Source organism: Myxocyprinus asiaticus, chromosome 28 (assembly GCF_019703515.2).
Source record: "Myxocyprinus asiaticus isolate MX2 ecotype Aquarium Trade chromosome 28, UBuf_Myxa_2, whole genome shotgun sequence".
Taxonomy (NCBI): domain Eukaryota; kingdom Metazoa; phylum Chordata; class Actinopteri; order Cypriniformes; family Catostomidae; genus Myxocyprinus; species Myxocyprinus asiaticus.
In genome coordinates, this window is record NC_059371.1 from 13,064,358 (window position 1) to 13,082,630 (window position 18,273).

General features: G+C 37.0%; 1 protein-coding gene across 1 annotated transcript in view; it reads left to right on the plus strand.

The window, feature by feature from the left end:
- The first annotated feature begins 447 nt into the window (after positions 1-447).
- LOC127418707 (E3 ubiquitin-protein ligase PDZRN3-B-like) overlaps positions 448-18,273 on the plus strand; it is a 47,880-nt gene continuing 30,054 nt past the window's right edge. Inside the window, exons 1-3 of the mRNA XM_051659411.1 lie at positions 448-1,192; positions 4,478-4,564; positions 7,142-7,249. Of these exons, the coding sequence (XP_051515371.1) occupies positions 482-1,192; positions 4,478-4,564; positions 7,142-7,249 (906 nt within the window). The 5' untranslated portion in view covers positions 448-481. The remainder of the gene's footprint in view (positions 1,193-4,477; positions 4,565-7,141; positions 7,250-18,273) is intronic.

Consider the following 18,273-nt stretch of genomic DNA (forward strand, 5'->3'; position numbering starts at 1 on the left):
TCTATTCTATTCTATTCTATTCTATTCTATTCTGTTCTGTTTGCAAAAGGAATGTTTGAGAGTCTAAAAATGATATGTCCTATTATATATATAGTATATACATATACTGTGAAGATGATAGATAGATAGATAGATAGAGAGATAGAGAGATAGATAGATAGATAGATAGATAGATAGATAGATAGATAGATAGATAGATAGATAGATAGATAGATAGAAATTATAATTTAACAATTGAAATGATAGAATACTGCTCACATTGTCATCACATGGTTGCATTCTTTCATCAAGCGTTCATTCACGCTCGTCTCATATTGCTGTGCTCTGCTCGTGGAGCCATTACGGTAGCGCACGCCTTCAGTCTTGAGCAAAACTCTGCTATCTTGGTAGTGGTTAAAAGCTCTTTTCCTGTCTAATACGTACCAGTCATGACCGTCTCTCTCCACGTTGCTGAATCGTCCTAACACTTTAGGTTAAGAACATGGGCTTAGATCTTGAACGTTTTGAGAATCCCGTGGATCCTGAATTAATCTGTAAACTGTGTGGGAAAGTTTTAGAGGATCCTCTTACCACTCCTTGTGGACATGTCTTCTGCGCTGCTTGCGTGCTCCAGTGGCTCTCCAAAGCCAACAACTGCCCGGTCCAGTGTCAGAAGATCTCCACCAAAGAGTTGAACCACGTCCTGCCCCTAAAAAACCTCATTCTCAAACTGGATATCAAATGCGATCACCGCGAACGAGGCTGCGATAGAATTATGAAGCTCCAGCATCTGCCGGTGCACGCAGAAATGTGCGACTTCTCTCCGGTTACATGCAGAAATAAAGGATGCGACGTGGTGGTCAGTCTGAAGGATGTGGCATCACACTTGCGGGATAAATGCGAGCACAGACCGGTGGTGGTCTGTCAGGATGGATGCGGGCTGATGCTCACCCTCAAGGAGAAGTCGGAGGGCCACTGTTGTCTCCGAGCGCTTCAGATGCGCAATGGGATTCTCCTTGCCAAAGTGCAGGATTTGGAGAGGGAGCTGAAGCGCCAGTCCTTGAGGTTCAGTAACAGGGAGAGATCTCTCCTCTCCAAACTATCTGCGCTCCGCTGCGAGCTGCACATGACAGTGCAGAGATTTCAGAAGAAGATCACCGAGTACAAGAGCAGGATTGACGCACTGTCAAACACCTGGAGCCCTCTGAATCAGGTAAATATATCAAGAACCTCTTACAAGGGCAGACTGTTGACTAAATGAAAAAAATGACGTTTTTTTTTTTTTTTTTGATTGCCCGATTTTGTGCAGTCTGTTTATAGTTTATAGAAGTTTTGTTTAAATATCATATAAGTATCTGTTTAAGTTAATATACAGTGGGTACGAAAATATTTGGACACTTAAGCCAAACTTTGTTTGCAGATGCCACTTGGTTTGATATTTTGCCTCTAATGCAATGGAATTCATAAATTTTAGGTGTGACTTAAGTGTCCAAATATTCACTGGGGCCACAGTAATAAAATAGCTGCAGAAATGACTAAACATATAGCTTAAATCTAATAAGCTTAATGGGGTAACACTTTACACCAATGATCCCTCTACTTACTAAACATTTATAAAGGGGTTTATTAATGAATAATAAGCATTGATACGAAGTTATAACAACATGAATGAAAAGGGCATCTTTCATGGAATATTCACCTTATACTGTAGCAAGCCATTTTACCTCACATCTTATAAATGCTTAATAACAGCTATTCAACATTAGTTACCTATGAAAATGCACCTTAATGTAAAGAGGACACATATGAAGAATTTATTAAGGAGTTGCCAACATTAGAAACCTACATAAAGTTCAGTATATGGTTTAATGGTCATCAGGCTTTATTATATGATATATGCTGTGAATGAGCGTGGAGACCTGAAAAGTGTTTTTGCAGAGGACTTTCGGTGACTAGGACTAAATAAGTTGGGACAGCACTCGGAGTAGCACCATTCTTTTGACATTAAGGTGACAAGGAAAGTGACAACATAAATGAGTCAAGCTATCACATTAATTTATATAAACACAAAATGGATTGTAGGTAAATTACGTAATCCCTCCTTTTAATCTCACTGTAATAGTCTATTTTTGCTGCATTGTGCATAAATCATGAATTAGGGCATTTAAAGTTTTTGATTAATTTAAGTATGAACAAGTGTATTTATTAAGCATTTACAACATGTAAGTTAAAATCCTCACTATTTGTGAAGCATTGCATGAAAGTTGCCCTTTTAATTCAAGTTTTTATAACCCCATATCAATGATTTATAATGCATTTAATTGTATGTTACTTATTAGTCATTAATAACGCCAAACCTTCATGTAAACTGTTACCCTTATGGGTAATAAGATTTTTCTGAAAGCTTTAAAGAACTTCCACTGGACCAGAAATCCAAATTTCATTTTTTTTTTTTTTTTTTATATTTTACTGTGATATTCTCTGCCTAAAAACTTCTTCACCTTCTCTAAGGTCAGTTCATTTTCACAGCAATTTCACACATGACGCAGATCTAATGATCTTGAACTAATGATCTAGATGTGAACAAGAGATATAAAACTTGATCATCCTCAATTTATTCGTATTTAAACATTTATGTGTGGTTACACTGTCTCCCATCTTATGCAAGCTATCTGTTAGTGAATACATTGTGAAGACAACAAACTAGCCTTAATATGTACGTTTAATGAGGTTGACTGGAGGAATGCCTTCCGGACTTAAGTACAAAAACAAAAGAGTCACTTCTTGTCTCTGTTCATTCTGGTTGAGTCACACATGTGCTTCACTAATCAAGAGCTCATGATACTGTTCTCACTCAACGTGACAGATTCCTGCCTGCAGCTGCTGTTGCAATGGGGAATGCCACTGCTAGGGATTTTTGATAGACAACTCACTTAAGTTCATATGTTTTAAGGTTATCTTAAGTCTGTCATTCGTAAAGAAGAGAAATGTCACAAGCCTCACCTTGCTTCTCATCATGGCACATCTGCTTTATGACAGCTGGTCAAACTCAGCTGCCGAGGTGTAGAGCAGCAGGATGTGTAAAATCCACACTGACATTTTCATGTCTGTCATAAGGAATATTTGCAAATATGGATTTAACCTTACTGGCTTTTTCTTCTGAGCATAATGAAATCTCACTTATGCATGCTATAAGAGAACAATCCTCCATTGTCTAAGTTTAGTGATAAAGTGCAACAAGGCTAAAGGCTCTCAGGCGTCATTTTCGAAATAACAACAAAAAACACCAAAGCACTTTCCAAAACAGTAGTATAATGGTGTTTATGAAAGTACCTTGGAGTACCTTAAATATACTGTGGTACAGGAATTTTAGTACCATGGTATTACATTCATTTGGCGTAATGTAAAATAATTTTATATAATGTTGCGTGGTATAATGGTTTATATAACTTATGAGAATCACTGAATGTGTCACATATATTTTGGGATGAAAGGCTTGTTTATGATCTTCACTGTTGTTCGAGTTGATTAAAGGAATATTCCAGGTTCAATACAAGTTAAACTCAATCGACAGCATTTGTGACATAATATTGATTACCACAGAAATAAATTTTGACTTGCTCCTCCTTTTCTTGAAAAAAAAAAAAAAGCTAAATTCTGGATTACAGTGAGGCACTTACAATGGAAGTGAATGGGGCCAATTTTTGAAGGTTAAAATACTCAATCTTTTAAAAGTATAGCCACAAGACATAATCAATATGTGTGTAAACATGATTTTAGTGTGATAAAATCACTTACTAACCTTTTCTGTGTAAAATTTTTAACAGAAGAATTAATATAAGTGCTTTAACAAAATTATAAGCTTCAAATTTCTGCATTTAAACCCTCCAAAATTTGGCCCCATTCACTTCCATTGTAAGTGCCTCACTGTACCCTCTATTTTTTCTTTTTTATATAGAAAAGGAGGGACGAGCCTAAATAAATTTTTGTGGTAATCAACATTATGCCACAAATACTGCTGACTGAGCTTAACTTGTACTGAATCTGGAAAATTCCTTTAAGGGGGGCCTTTGCCCCCATTGTATACTATCTATATATGAGACTGTCAAATTAGACAAATTACCAGATGTTATTGTATTTACCCTTCTCTGCTGGAAAGAAGCTGTGTTTAATTGTTCTACACACTTCACTGTGTTTTTGAATTTGGTAAACACCTGGCCACATAAGTTTATAAATTATTCTTGGCCATTTATACCATCACAGTGATTTTGCCTGGTGTCTTTAAGGGTGTAATCTGCCTTCTTTAAATGCCACTACCCTGATTCTCCTGTGGCTTTGCCATTTCATTAGGTAGCTAATGGAGGGAGTCCCACCTCTCAGGGGAAAGATGGTTAGTTGGGTCAGTGAAGCTGTGTTGAAGCCTGCAGTCTGTTGCAGGGTCTGAAATAAGTGTTCTTCTACTTTCTTATTCTTATTCTCTTTCTATCTTTCAATCCAGGGAGAAGAAACAATGAGCTTCAAAGGCACCCTCAACAGACCATCAGGATCTCTTGGATTTAGTATCATTGGAGGAAGATTGTGTGAGGTATGTTGCAACAGTATATTGTGAGGCACTTAACATGCCTTTGACTGAATGCAAAGTAAGCTTGCAGCATAATTACGCATGATTACATTGTTATGGCACAGCAGTAGCCATAGGGGTGCAGATGGATTCTAGACATCCCTGTTTCATGCTTTGCTGCAGAAGTCCCATCATTAGATTCAGCTCTTAGATCTTTGTGAGATTTGGTTGACAGGTGTCCTCTTTGCCATTTATTTGTCATTGCATTAGATTCAAAAAGCAAAATTATCTGCACTTCTTTTTCTCAGTTTCTTTACATTTTATGTTATGTCCCACAGTTGTTTTTGAGACTGTTTAAAGGTTTGTGGATCTTCGCACCCTGAACTGGTAGAGCGCAGTGATTCCATTTCTTTGATTGTCATTGCATTAGTTAAAAATATCAAACCAAGTGGCATCTGCAAACACATGATGCAAGAGCTTTACTCAGAACTAACCATATTCGCAGTGGCTTTTAATCAATGCGCTCAGGACGCTATTCTCTGTGGCATCCACGCACAACTCACCATGCGCCCCACCGAGAGCAAACAACATTTTAGGGACCACGAGGAGGTTACCCCATGTGACTCTACCCTCCCTAGCAACTGGGCCAGTTTAGTGGCTGGAGTCACTCAGCACACCCTGGATTCAAACTCGTGACTCCAGGGGTGGTTTTCAGTGTCTTTACTCGCTGAGCTACCCAGGCCCCTCTTATAGTTTGTTTTGATAATACAATTAATTGAATACAATGAATGTCAAAAGATCAAGGACAACTGAATTCCTTATGTCATGATACTTTTAACATCAAGGCATACCACAAGTAACAACAGAAAAAGAACAGTGTAATGGAACACATGGATTAAGAGGGTTAGTTGGTCTTTTAGCTTTAAAATGCACTCGTGCAGTCATTCCTAACTCAATCAACCCCTCTATTATGAGCAAGAAAAACAAAATCAGGAACTAAGCCACATGCAAAGAGATAATTGCAGCTCACATAGTATTAACTCCTCATATTTTCTCTCGAGTACATTGTGTGAAATACAAGCGTGGGAGCCATTAAATTCTCACATTGATTGTGTCCAAGTTGAGAGGGAGGCCAAGCTGTGGGTTTGGCTTTCACTAACATTGCCTTCTCTTCTCTAATCTAGTGGAGGACAGTCAAAAGCTGTTTGCCTATTTAGCACCTGTTCAGTTAATTGACAGCCATAGTTAAAATCGTATTCACGCGTGTAATGCATGAAGACACGGAGTGCCCTTAATAAGGCTGCAACAGTACACAAAATTCACGGTTCGGTACGTACTTCGGTTTTGGGGTCACAGTTCGGTACGGTTTCAGTACAGCAGGGAAAACAAAGAATCTTTCTTTAAATGATTTATTTTGAAAACACAGTGGCTGATGGCCAACAATTCTTATTGTAAAGGTTCATTTATACATGACTGAACTATTTCTTCAACGAAATTACAATTAAAAAGAGCCACTTATATGCACATTATATAAAAGCATAAATAATAATAAAAGTAAAAAGGGCATTTGTAATAATTGTAACAAAATTAAGACATTAGCAGTGCAGATTTCTGTGTCTTTAACCTTTCAGCTCACCACTTGTACTGATCACTCAAGTTTTTCTTTCAGGAAAATTAGAATATTCACATTATCAGAGGAGAGTGGCTTTTTGTCCATGTCTTTTAGTTAACAAAATAATATTTTAGTAGATGTACATTTCTTTTTCTTCAAAAATTGATGACTCATCTTGCACTCCAACTCTTCCTATCCACATTTTTGTCCACTAAAATGCTCTCTAGAATGAGAATGTTCCTCCCCCAAATAAACACCTACTTCTGACAAGCAATAGCAAGTAGGTTTCCAAGGCTTTGACATTAAATAAAGGCTGTTGGTTCTCATTGACATGTTCCACACCAACTTCCTGTTTTATAAAGAAATACGTCAACTAGTGATGGGAGAAACAAAGCTTTCCTTTAAGGACAATCTGCAATATCCTTAAATACAGAATCTTTGCGGAATATGTACGTATATTGTATGTTTTGGTGGAATTTAAAGGTCAGGAAACTAAAAATGTACTGAATTCCAATCAGCAAATCTCAAAAAAGCCATCGCTAATCTGACTCCAGATCAATTACAGCTATACATTTGCTACTGATTCAGGGGTTTCTTGTGGGATTAAGCGCCCCTAGCATCAAACCTGCACAATTTCTAAATGTTTCTAAACAGTATGACATAACGAAGCCTTGGTTGTTGAAGTAAAGTGATTTGGCCAGTTTAATACATGCTCCAAAATATTGGTTTGAAACAAAAGATTTGTAAAGGGTTCAAAGTTTTATGAAGCAATTTTCCATCTCTAACGTCAACACAGGAAAGAAAACATCATCGGATCTTCAAGTCCCCTTAAACAAGGTGGATAAAACCATTTACTTTTCTTAAGAGGGAGTTTATTAAACTATTTATTGATTTGTTTATGCAAAGTACCCAATTGAAGCTAGTGAAACAATGAAATACATTTCTAATTGAGTGTAAATTTTTTGTGACACTTTTTTGTTCTTTCTAAGGAACAAGAGGATCATGGGGATCTCAGTGATGGGATCTATATATCTAAGGTTGTGGAAAATGGAGCAGCTGACAAAGGAGGACTACAGATTCATGACAGGATCCTAGAGGTTTGCCAGTGACAGTGATTAGAATTTGCTTATTTTTTTGTGAAATTGTGCTCACTTTGAAATGATTTGAAGCACCCAGCACACTCTCACTGAGGAAGTGAGAAATATGAATTCAAACTGGCTAAATCGTATGTAATCTTTCCGTTTGGGTTGTACGAATTCGTACGACTTTTATAACAGCCTGGTGACTCTCCCTCATCTCCTTCTAAAACAGGACAATTACAGAACTTTTTTCTGTCATACACAACATACTCTTTATGCTTCAAATCTTCCTTACAGACTCTATTCTATGGTTAGGTTTAGAAATGGGGTTTGGGTTGGGGCATAAAATTCATAAGCATGTACACGTCTGAAACGCGGAACTTTTGCTTACTTCTGCATTACACATCTGGGTATTTGTACATCTAGAATTCAGTAGTTCGCAAGTTAATGTAATCCTGTAGTGAGGATAGTGTAAATGAGTTTGGCTCGCTGTCCCTGGGGGATAGCTTGATGCTTGAGACTTGACCCGAGCTTGAATACCCCCCAGACTTTTAGAGTTATTGATGAGTGGATAGAGGAGATGGGGTGGATGGAGGGATGCCGGAAGAATCGTCACCACCATGAAGGTAAGCAGCTGCTTATATACGCTTAATCTTGCAATGAGATTGGTCGGATTAAATGAACGTGCTCCTCCCGAACTTTGTTATGAGACTCCATTTCGTATGAATTCGTACAAACAAACTTGTACTTATTATGAATTCGTATGACTTCTCATGAGATTGGGTTGGAAAGCACCAGACCTTTGCACGATTATTTAAAAGCTAGAGGTTTTTTTTTTCTTAGACAGTATGAAGGACAAAATGTTGGATGCAATCAAGCTCAAGGCTATCGAAGAAAAGGGTCACCAAGACAATCACTGGAGAGATGAAAGCCGAATGAGATAGACATTATACCGTTAGCCTGAGCTACTCAACTGGTGACGGTTTCACGGTCTGTCTGTTAGATTTGTCAGATCTAGTCAGACTAACAGTGTTGGCACCATTGTAGATTGATTTCACACTGGGCAGGCCCCTTTAAAAAGGGTGTTAGACTTTGCTTACTGCACTGCTGTTTCTTTAATTCATATCTAGCAGTGACTAATGCTTTCATCTAACAATAGAGAAAGCTGTCTATAAAGGCACATAATAGGCACTATCACACATATAGCCTTTTCCATAAATGTAACCAAATTTTCCATCCATGTGTTTATTGGACCAATGGTCGGATCCTGCAGTTTGCCATCATAAGAAGTTGTAACTTTGCTGTTATAGTTCTATGTTGATGCTATGTGTGAACAAAGCCATAAGATTAATGGTTTGAGCATGAATGAGTTTAGGACGCTCTGATGGAAAAAGTCTGAAGAAAGGAATCACAAAGTTCTGAATGAGTTGATGATTACTCTAGACCATTTAGTTGTAAGTCTATGACATGGGAATCAATAATCGTGATTCTCTACATTGCGGAAAGAAATTTTATGAAATGGACAGACGGTGAAATGAAAGATCTATCTGAGTGGATGAAGAAATTAGTTAACAGATTACTGGAACTGTTAGAGATTCTTTTACTTATGACGAAATAACTTGCCTCCATCGGCTCAGCTGTAAAAAGGTAAATTTCGGCAAGTGACATCACAGAGTTTTAACAGCATTTTTGTGCTGATGTTTGAATGGTAGCAACACATATAAAAAAAACCTAAAAACATCATCATGTCATTAATGGTTGTAGCTCATGTGTTCATTTAGTGGCCTCTTGTATGAGCAGAGAATGAAGATTTCTGTTTTGACTCACGTTGTATCATGCGAGCTCTTTGCTTCTAGTCTGATGTGATGAACATAACAACGGCAAAAGTGCCTTTTGAAATCTGTGCATCACTCTCAATGTGTTCCCAAAAGAATACAAGCTACTGTACAACAGCTCTTTTTAAACAGTAAGTCAGCCATGTAGCTTTTGTGATGGTCTCAGGGCACCTCTTTGTATGCAAAGGTGTAGAGTAAAAACAACAATTGATTCAGACTCAGAGATAGAGCAGAATGTTAGGAACTGACAACCTCAGTCACCATTCACCTTCATTGAATCTTTTTTCCAATGAAAGTGAATGGTGACTGAGACTGAACATTCTGCCTAACATCTCCTTTTGTGTTCAACAGAAGAAAGTCAAATGGGTTTGAGCAATACACAGTAAGATTGAGTAAATCAAACATTTTTTTTGGGGGGGGGGGGGGGGGGGGGGCGAACTATCCTTAAGCATGTTGATGACATCCTGTATGTCTGGAAAAACAAACTATTCAAATGTTTTTCTTCTGAGTTAGTATGCACTGGCATGACAGCTGCAAGCATGTTATTTTCCTCCCTCAGGTTGTGGTTATGAAAGCATTCCTTCGGTGATATTTTCATTAAGGGCACGCTTGAGCAGTGAAAACAATCACATCATGCCAATTCAGAGGTCGAGATCACCAGCCGATGAGGTCAGTGTCTGCAGGACAGGGATGATATCTTAGCCAGCTATGTGTGTGCAACATGCTTTGAACTCACATCTCACATTTGGTGGTCTGTTACATCCTACAGGAAATCTAGGCTGGAAGAAGGGAAATTGGGAAGAAGGAGAAATAAGAAAATCCTTCTGGATCTAGATTTTCTAGACTTCTGTTAAAATGTGAGTGATGATTGCTCGTGTAAAACTCGCCGCCACCATGAAAGTGTGTTTTGCCGGTTGGTGATTGCCAGGGCATTGCTATGCAGTTGCTAAGGTGTTCTGTTTATGCAGGTTGCTTTGCAGTTGCTAGGGTTGCTAGGTGATTGATAGAATATTTTTGGTGGTTGCTAGTAGTGGTTGACCGATATATCGCAGAGGCCGATAAATCAGCCGATATTCTGACTTTTTTAATTATTGGCATCAGCCGATAAATTTTCCTGTTTAGACGTTTTTTTTTTCTTGAGGGTGTCGAAAATCAGCTGCTTGCATGTGAAGTGGCTGAGACATGTAAACAACCAGTCACGGTTCATTTTGTTGTTACGTGCCATCGTGTTACTACAATAATAGATGGGTGTGCAACACAGTCTCATTTAAACGGTCATTTAAACAGATGCTTTTGAGCTCATAATGTTAAAGTGCTTGCCTTATTCATTCTCCCTCTCTCTCTCCTCAACAATTCCCTGTAACTTTTAACTGTCTTGTCTAATAATAAAAGGCAAATATCAATAAAACTAATATCATATACCATCTCAAATATGCACATATCTCATTTAAACAGATGTAAAAAACCAACCTCACACAACTTCAGCAGATCCAGCATCCTGTGAAGTGCTCATAAATCTTCCTCTGAAGCACGTATTTTAACAGTAACTTTTCTAATGATAAAAGCAAATATCAATAAAACTTCTATTATATACCGTCTGCAAATATGCAGATATTTCGTTTAAAAAGATTTTATTCACAAATCTCACGAAAATCCAGCTTTTTCTTCCCGTTGAGCACTCATCTAATATCTTCCTCTGAAGCGTGTATTCCATCAGGATCAGGATCAAAAGTTCCTCTCATTCACAAATCTTGACGGTCAATTCATGACAATCCAAGCAGGTGATCCTGGCCGTTTAAACTGTCAGTAGATTGTTGCTCACACTGGATCGCATGAGTGCAACATCAAGGCTGCGTCCGTAACCAGGAAAATGCTGCCTCTGGAGGCTGTATACGGAGGTACGATGAAAATAATTTGTTTTTCAAACTGTTTGGAGACCAGTTTCCTTAAAAGTTCCATTCATTCAAAACAGATGTCAGTTAAGCCATTAACTGATTAGGCAGCAAAGTAGCAAGTCAGCTGCCTATGTTTTCGGATGCAGCCCAAAGTAAAAGCGCTTCACGTGTGCTATAAGTAAATGTATTATTCACTATACACAGTATGTGCAATTGGTTTGATTTGATAATTTTTGAGTAACGTGGACATGCCATCCATGGTTGCTGGACTACTGTGTGTACTGTTATTTCCTTTTTCCTAATATATTATCAATTTCTTCATGTGCAAATATATGACTAAAATTTGATGACTAAACAGAAATCTGAAGAAACTGCTATCTACCATTTACACTACCAATACAATATTATTTTTTAGTTTTGTGTGAAATTGAGTAAATATAGTGCTAAATAAGAGTTTATATATATATATATATATATATATATATATATTAGCAATTTTATGTTTGTTATTTACTATATTAAATTGTGTGATATATCGGCATTGTATCGGCCTATTGGCCATCCTGCTCTCTGGATATTGGCATTGGCAATGGCCATTAAAAAACCCATCTCGGTTGACCACTAGTTGCTAGTGCGTTCCTACTGACCCAAGTCTCTGTGATATTCTGGTCCTAAGAAATGGCTTGGTTCAGACCTTCATTGTAAATTAAGAGACGTTTTTGGACATTTAATCATCCACTAAGCAAAAATTGTGACTCTGTGAGTGCATAGAAAAGTAATTGCACACCTCTCCTCAACAAGCCACATGTTTTGAGGTATCATTGTGGCAGGACGAGTTATACAGCGAAGTTTAACAAATAAGACTAGGGGTTTGTTCCAGTCCATAACCCTAATGATGAGCAGTAGTATAGTGATAGCTATGTGTGAGCTATGGTCGAGAGTGTCATTCCAGATCTGCCAAGCCTCTTAAAGGAATATTCCAGGTTATTTGCAAGTTAAGCTTGTAAAAAAAATTGCATATAATCTATGGTGCAGCTGTTGTGCACTTGCACTATTCATCTCCATTTTAAGTGCATAACTATCAACACATTTGTTTGTTTTTACAAACTAAGTTTTGTTTTGTTTCAGCATGCTGTTAATAGAACTTAAAGGAATAGTTACATTACATTTACATGTTACATTTACACTTGTGTTTTTCAGAACTTGTATGAATTTCTTTCTTCTTTGGAACACAAAAGGAGTTATTTATAGCAAATAAATATAGTAAAAGTTGCTATTTTCCATCTATTGAAAGTGAATAGTGACCACAGCAGCAGAGTCAAGCAAGATTGTTTTTAAGATTTCTAGCCTAATTCTTAGACTGCTCTGATTTCTTGTGCTCTATTTACTAATATCCATCAGAGAAAGCCTATGGGACCAAAAAGAACATTGTCCTTGTCCAGATGCAATAAGCCCTTGTTAAGATATTGCCTGGTGTTCACTTGACCTGGACACTTTACTTAAAAGGTCTGACCTGATTTCTCTCAGTTTAGTTCAGAAACGGTGTTAAGACAGACTCCTTTAATCATTCTGTTCTGTGTTTATGCAGTGTAAGCCCTGACACCGCATTTCTCCACAAATCTCAAACTCCTGCTTAGAAGAATTGCATTACATAGTGAATGAGATTAAAGATTCAGGAAAAAAACATCAGAAAGGATCACGAAAAGATTAGAGGAATGAGGAAATGGGCTGTTGGTAGTGGTCAGTGAGCCGAACAGGAAGCTGCAGGCAATGAAGGTAATTCAAACTTGTAATATTTTTCACGCTGGGCCTTAGGACTGAACGCTGTGCTGTTAACGAGCGATTTTAATATCGCATAATGCATTTGTTACATAATGCAGTTCAGTTGTTGTTTCAAGTAAGTGGTTTTGCCTATGGCAGGATGTATTATTGGTTTTATTCTAATTGTCACAATCTAAGATTGGAATATTTGATTTTGCTTGGTTCAGATGGCTGCCGTTGTTAGTACAGCACAGAAATTTTAATTATGGTAGTTGACACAGCGTCTTCATGGACTTTTTATTTTTTATATCAATATTAGGATTTTAGGTTAAAATTCATATGAATGTACCATTTTGTTTTTCTCTATTCTCTAGTTTTTTACTTTAAGTCAACTTTTTACCTTCACTATTTAATTTTAAATGATCCTACGGTGTGACAAATTAATTATGTACAAATTACAAATATTCCATGTAGTCTCTTAATTCATATGAGGTCATAAAAGCAGCATTTATGATCATTATAAAATGATTAGTAATATGCTGTTTAAAATAGTTTTACATGCAGTTAAGCATGTCGCACCAAAGGACATGCTAACTTTGCAAAAGAATTCCATGTCAACCACCCTCATACAGTACATACCATAATTCATCCCTTGAATAATCAAGTTGTGTTATTCTGAAATATTGTTATAGTCACATGCAATACATATAATTATTGTTAGGTATGTGTGAAACTAGTTCATGTTTACTTTCATGAGATTAATTTGAGCATATGCTATCTCTGACACAGCAAAGATGGAATTACATAGGCCGTTTTCTTGAGATCTGATGTGTGACTCCACACAGCTGCAGTGAAAGTTTTACATGACTCTGAAAACGGAACAAACAGCAATTAATTCAGTCAGTCCATACTCTGATTTTTTTTTTTTTTTTCAGGGATAAATCTGGGATTGTATCATTAGAAACTTCACAGGGATGTGAAATGTTGGTGTTATGTGGTTCTGTTGGGCCAGCTGAGGACACGCAGTAGCTTTGGCCCATTTTAGGCACTGTTTTGACCACTTAGTCAGTCTCCTATTATCAAGGTCTGTTCTTTTCATCCAAGCCTTCAGACTGAGATCAAAATGCATTAATGGAGTGCAGGGAAGGGGACATGAAAAACTCCATATATCTGTCAGGTCATTCCTGTTATGCCTCACCTTTTAAGTTCTGTAACTTTAAAATAAAAACAAAACAAATTAATATAGTTGTGTTGCAGTTTAAGGCAGTATTTCTATAAAAGACCATACCATCACTCAGTGAGACATGAGGGTGTCAACTAGTTAATTTTGATATTTTTAAGCCAACTTAAGACATTTTACTAATATCATAGCAATTTCTTTATTTAATTTCTTTATTCATTTAACAGTTTGGAATGTTATATAAAACATCATAGAATTCATCAAATTGTTTATGATTTGTGCTGTATGTTTCCCACAAAAAATGAGGTCACTTCCTGGGGAATGATGTCATGAAGGACCTGACTTTTGTTAGTTAAAGGGAGATTACAAAAGACTGGATGGAAAGTGAAATTGAGGGCATAGGAAAAACCTATAAATTGATTGCTAATTAAAACAACATTCCCTAGAAAACATGTTTTGTTTGAATGATTTTAATTAGAGAAAGGAAAAATATATACTGTATATATTTCTTGGATATATTCCTGATTTTTAATAAATGGACAGTTTTTCATGGTAAAAATTAGTGCATAGCACCTGGGGTCACGTAAAAAATGGCAACATCCATTAAAATCAAAGGAGTGAAAATATTAAAAATTCTCCCCTATGGTTTTTAAAGGTGCTGTAAGTGAGTCCACCAGACTAGCCGTTTAATAAGCCACGGCCCCTCTTTTGGCACTTATTTGAACATATATGGCTGCTCTGTGAACACACACAATGAGCGCAATTATCCCAATGCTGGATATGCCTAATAAGCCGACAATGCATGTGGTCGTGTAAACGCAACAAATGGTGTTCCTTTATCTGTGTAAGGTCATAAACGGCGTAAGAATAAACTGGTCGACACAGGTAGATTTTTGCCCATTACGGCGATTTCGCATAGCATGTAAACACCTTAACCAGCGTTCTTACTGGCTCATCCAATGTGTGCACGTGTTGAGCGCATGCCTCTTCATGGTTTGCCATGAAAAGCAGAGAATAATTTATTTCAAATGTCATGTAAACGCAGATTTTTTGCCTTGTCATATTTTTTAAATAACTTGATTTTAAAGAGTAACCAGCGTATTGGTGTGCATGTAGACGTGCTCAATGATTGACGGGCAGAAAGTCTTCTGATTGGATAAACAAACGATCTGACCTTGCCCCGCTGACATCTTTTGTCAGCTGTTTACCGAGCCTAGGGCTGTTACAGCGGTGATATTTATTGGCACATACAGTGCATACATAAAGTATTCAGATCCCTTAATTTTTTTCACATTTTGTTATGTAGCAGCCTTATGATTAAAATGCTTTAATTTTTTTTCCACATCAACCTCCACACCCCATAATGACAAAGCAAAAACCAGATTTTTGATAACTTTGCAAATTTATTAAAAAGAAAAAACTGAAATATCACATTGACATAAGTATTCAGACCCTGAACTCAGTACTTAGTTGAAGCACCTTTGGCAGCGATTACAGCCTCAAGTCTTTTTGAGTATGATGCGACAAGCTTTGCACATCTGGATTTGGGAATTTTCTGCCATTCTTCTCTGCAGATCCTCTCAAGTTCTGTCAGGTTGGATGGGGACCGTCGGTGGACAGCCAATTTCAGGTCTCTCCAGAGATGTTCGATTGGGTTAAAGTCCAGGATCTGGCTGGGCCACTCAAAGACATTCACGGAGTTATCCCTAAGTTTTAGCCCTGACCTGGGAACCGTCAAAATATTTTGATCAGCGGGCCGTAGACATCTAGTAGGCTTTTTTCTTGGTATTAGGTCTGTGAGGTATGATGGTGCCAATCCATTTAAGGATTTAAAAACAAAAACTAATACTTTAAAATTAATCCTATACCAGACTGGCAGCGAATGCAGAGACATTAAAACTGGAGTAATATGCTCTTGTTTCCGTACACCATTTAAAAGTCTTGCGGCTGAATTTTGGACCATTTGGAGCCAAGCAATTGAGGCCAAACAGTTCAATCTTCAATTCATCAGACCAGAGAATCTTGTTTCTCATAGTCTGAGAGTCTTTTAGGTGCTTTTTTGCAAATTCCAAGCTGGCTTTCATGTGTCTTGCACTGAGGAGAGGCTTTTGTCTGGCCACTCTGCCATAAAGCCCAGATCATTGGAGTGTTGCAGTGATGATTTTCCTTCTGCAAGTTTCTCCCATCTTCACACATGATCTCTGGAACTCAACCAGAGTGACTATCGGGTTCTTGGTTACCTCTCTTACCAAGGCCCTTCAATCCCAATTGCTCAGTTGGGCCGGGCCGCCAGCTCTAGGAAGAGTCCTGGTTGTTCCAAACTTCTTCCATTTAAGAATTGTGGAGGCCATGGTGCTCTTGGGAACCTTCAATGCAGCCGAAATTTTTTTGTAGCCTTCCCCAGATCTGTACCTCGACACAATCCTGTCTCTGAACTCTGCAGGCAGTTCTTTTGACCTCATGGCTTGGTTTTTGCTCTGATATGCATTTTCAGCTGTGAGACCTTATATAGACAGTTATGTGCCATTCCAAATCATGTCCAATCAATTGAATTTGCTACAGGTAGACTCCAATCAAAGTGTAGAAACATCTCAAAGATGATCCAGAGAAATGGGATGCACCTGAGCTAAATTTCAAGTGTCATAGCAAAGGGTCTGATTACTTATGTCAATGTGTTATTTCAGTTTTTTACTTTATTTATTTTTTATATACACTACTGGGCAAAAGTTTTGAAACACTCATTCTTTATTTTTATATATACATACATATACATATACATATATATATATATATATATATATATATATATATATATATATATATATATATATATATATATATATATATATATATATATATATATTTTTTTTTTTTTTTTTTTTTTTTTTTTTCACATTTTAGAATAATAGTAAAGTCATCAAAACTATGGAATAACAAATGGAACTATGGGAATTATGTTGTGACTAAACAAAATCCAAAATAAATCAGAACTGTGTTATATTTTAGCATCTTCAAAGTAGTCACCCTTTGCCTAGAATTTGCAGACATGTACTCTTGACATTTTCTCAACCAACTTCTTGAGGTATCACCCTGGGATGCTTTTTAAACAGTATTGAAGGAGTTCCCATCTATGTTGGGCACTTATTGGCTGCTTTTCTTTATTATTTGGTCCAAGTCATCCATTTCAAAAACCTTTTTTTTTATTATTATTATTATTATTATTAAATTTTAGTTTTATAATGAAATAAATTAATATGTTGGCACAATTATATTTTTGTCTACAAAACTAATTTCAAACATTTAAGCATACGCCTTCAGATCAAAAGATTTTTAAGATCATGAGAAACATTTCAGTCAAGTGTTTCAAAACTTTTGACTGGTAGTGTGTGTGTATATATATATATAAATATGCAGTTAACAAAACTTGCTTTATCATTATGGGGTATGGAGTGTAGATTGATGTGAAAACAAATTTAAGCATTTTAGCATAAGGCTGCAACATAACAAAATGTGAAAAAAAAATGAAGGGGTCTGAATACTTTATAAATACACAGTATTTTAGTAGAGGTGTGAATCTTCATTGTCCTCACAATTCAATTACGATTCAAAAGGTAACAATTCAATTACAAAATGATTCTCAAACCATCACAATGCATCTTGTCCTCCAATTTTTTTATCAATACACACACTCAATAGTCAATAGTATTAAAATGATTAATTTCAATCTATAGCTTATAACTATTACCACAACTGTCGATTGCTAGTCAAAGATGGTTCATGAGATATCTGCTTCTGTGAGAGTGCAGATGTCAGCTTCTCCATTCCACACCACACAGTGACACAAATAGTGGGGTTGCTGCTTATTAAATCAATCAAGCATTACATGTGTGCACTGTTCAGATGATCGAGAGACCGGCAATGAGCAACGGCCAAAAAAATAGAGAGCGCAAGAGGAGAGAATGGCATTGGGAAGCAGGAGACAAAAACAAATTATTAGAAAATAAAAACATCACCCACGTCTTCCGAACTGCTTCTGTGCAAATCAGTGCAATAACTGGTGCAAGCCAGTCTTTCTTGTTGTTTGTTGACATATTATCACGAATAAACTCTCCCATTTCTATGTGCTTGAGCTTGTGAATGAATTTCATGATCATAGTTTTAATCAGGGACGATGGTGGTGTGATTGAAACATCCAGTCTGAATCAGTTCTGTAGTGTGCACTTGGTTTTGTATATGCTTGTCTGACCATTTGTTTCTAGCATCTCACTTTATCTCTGGTGTGCACATGAGCGCCACTGCACTGCCACGGTTTAAATTGAACTCGATTCAGAATCATTGGAGAAAGAATCACGATGCAAAAAATCTATATTT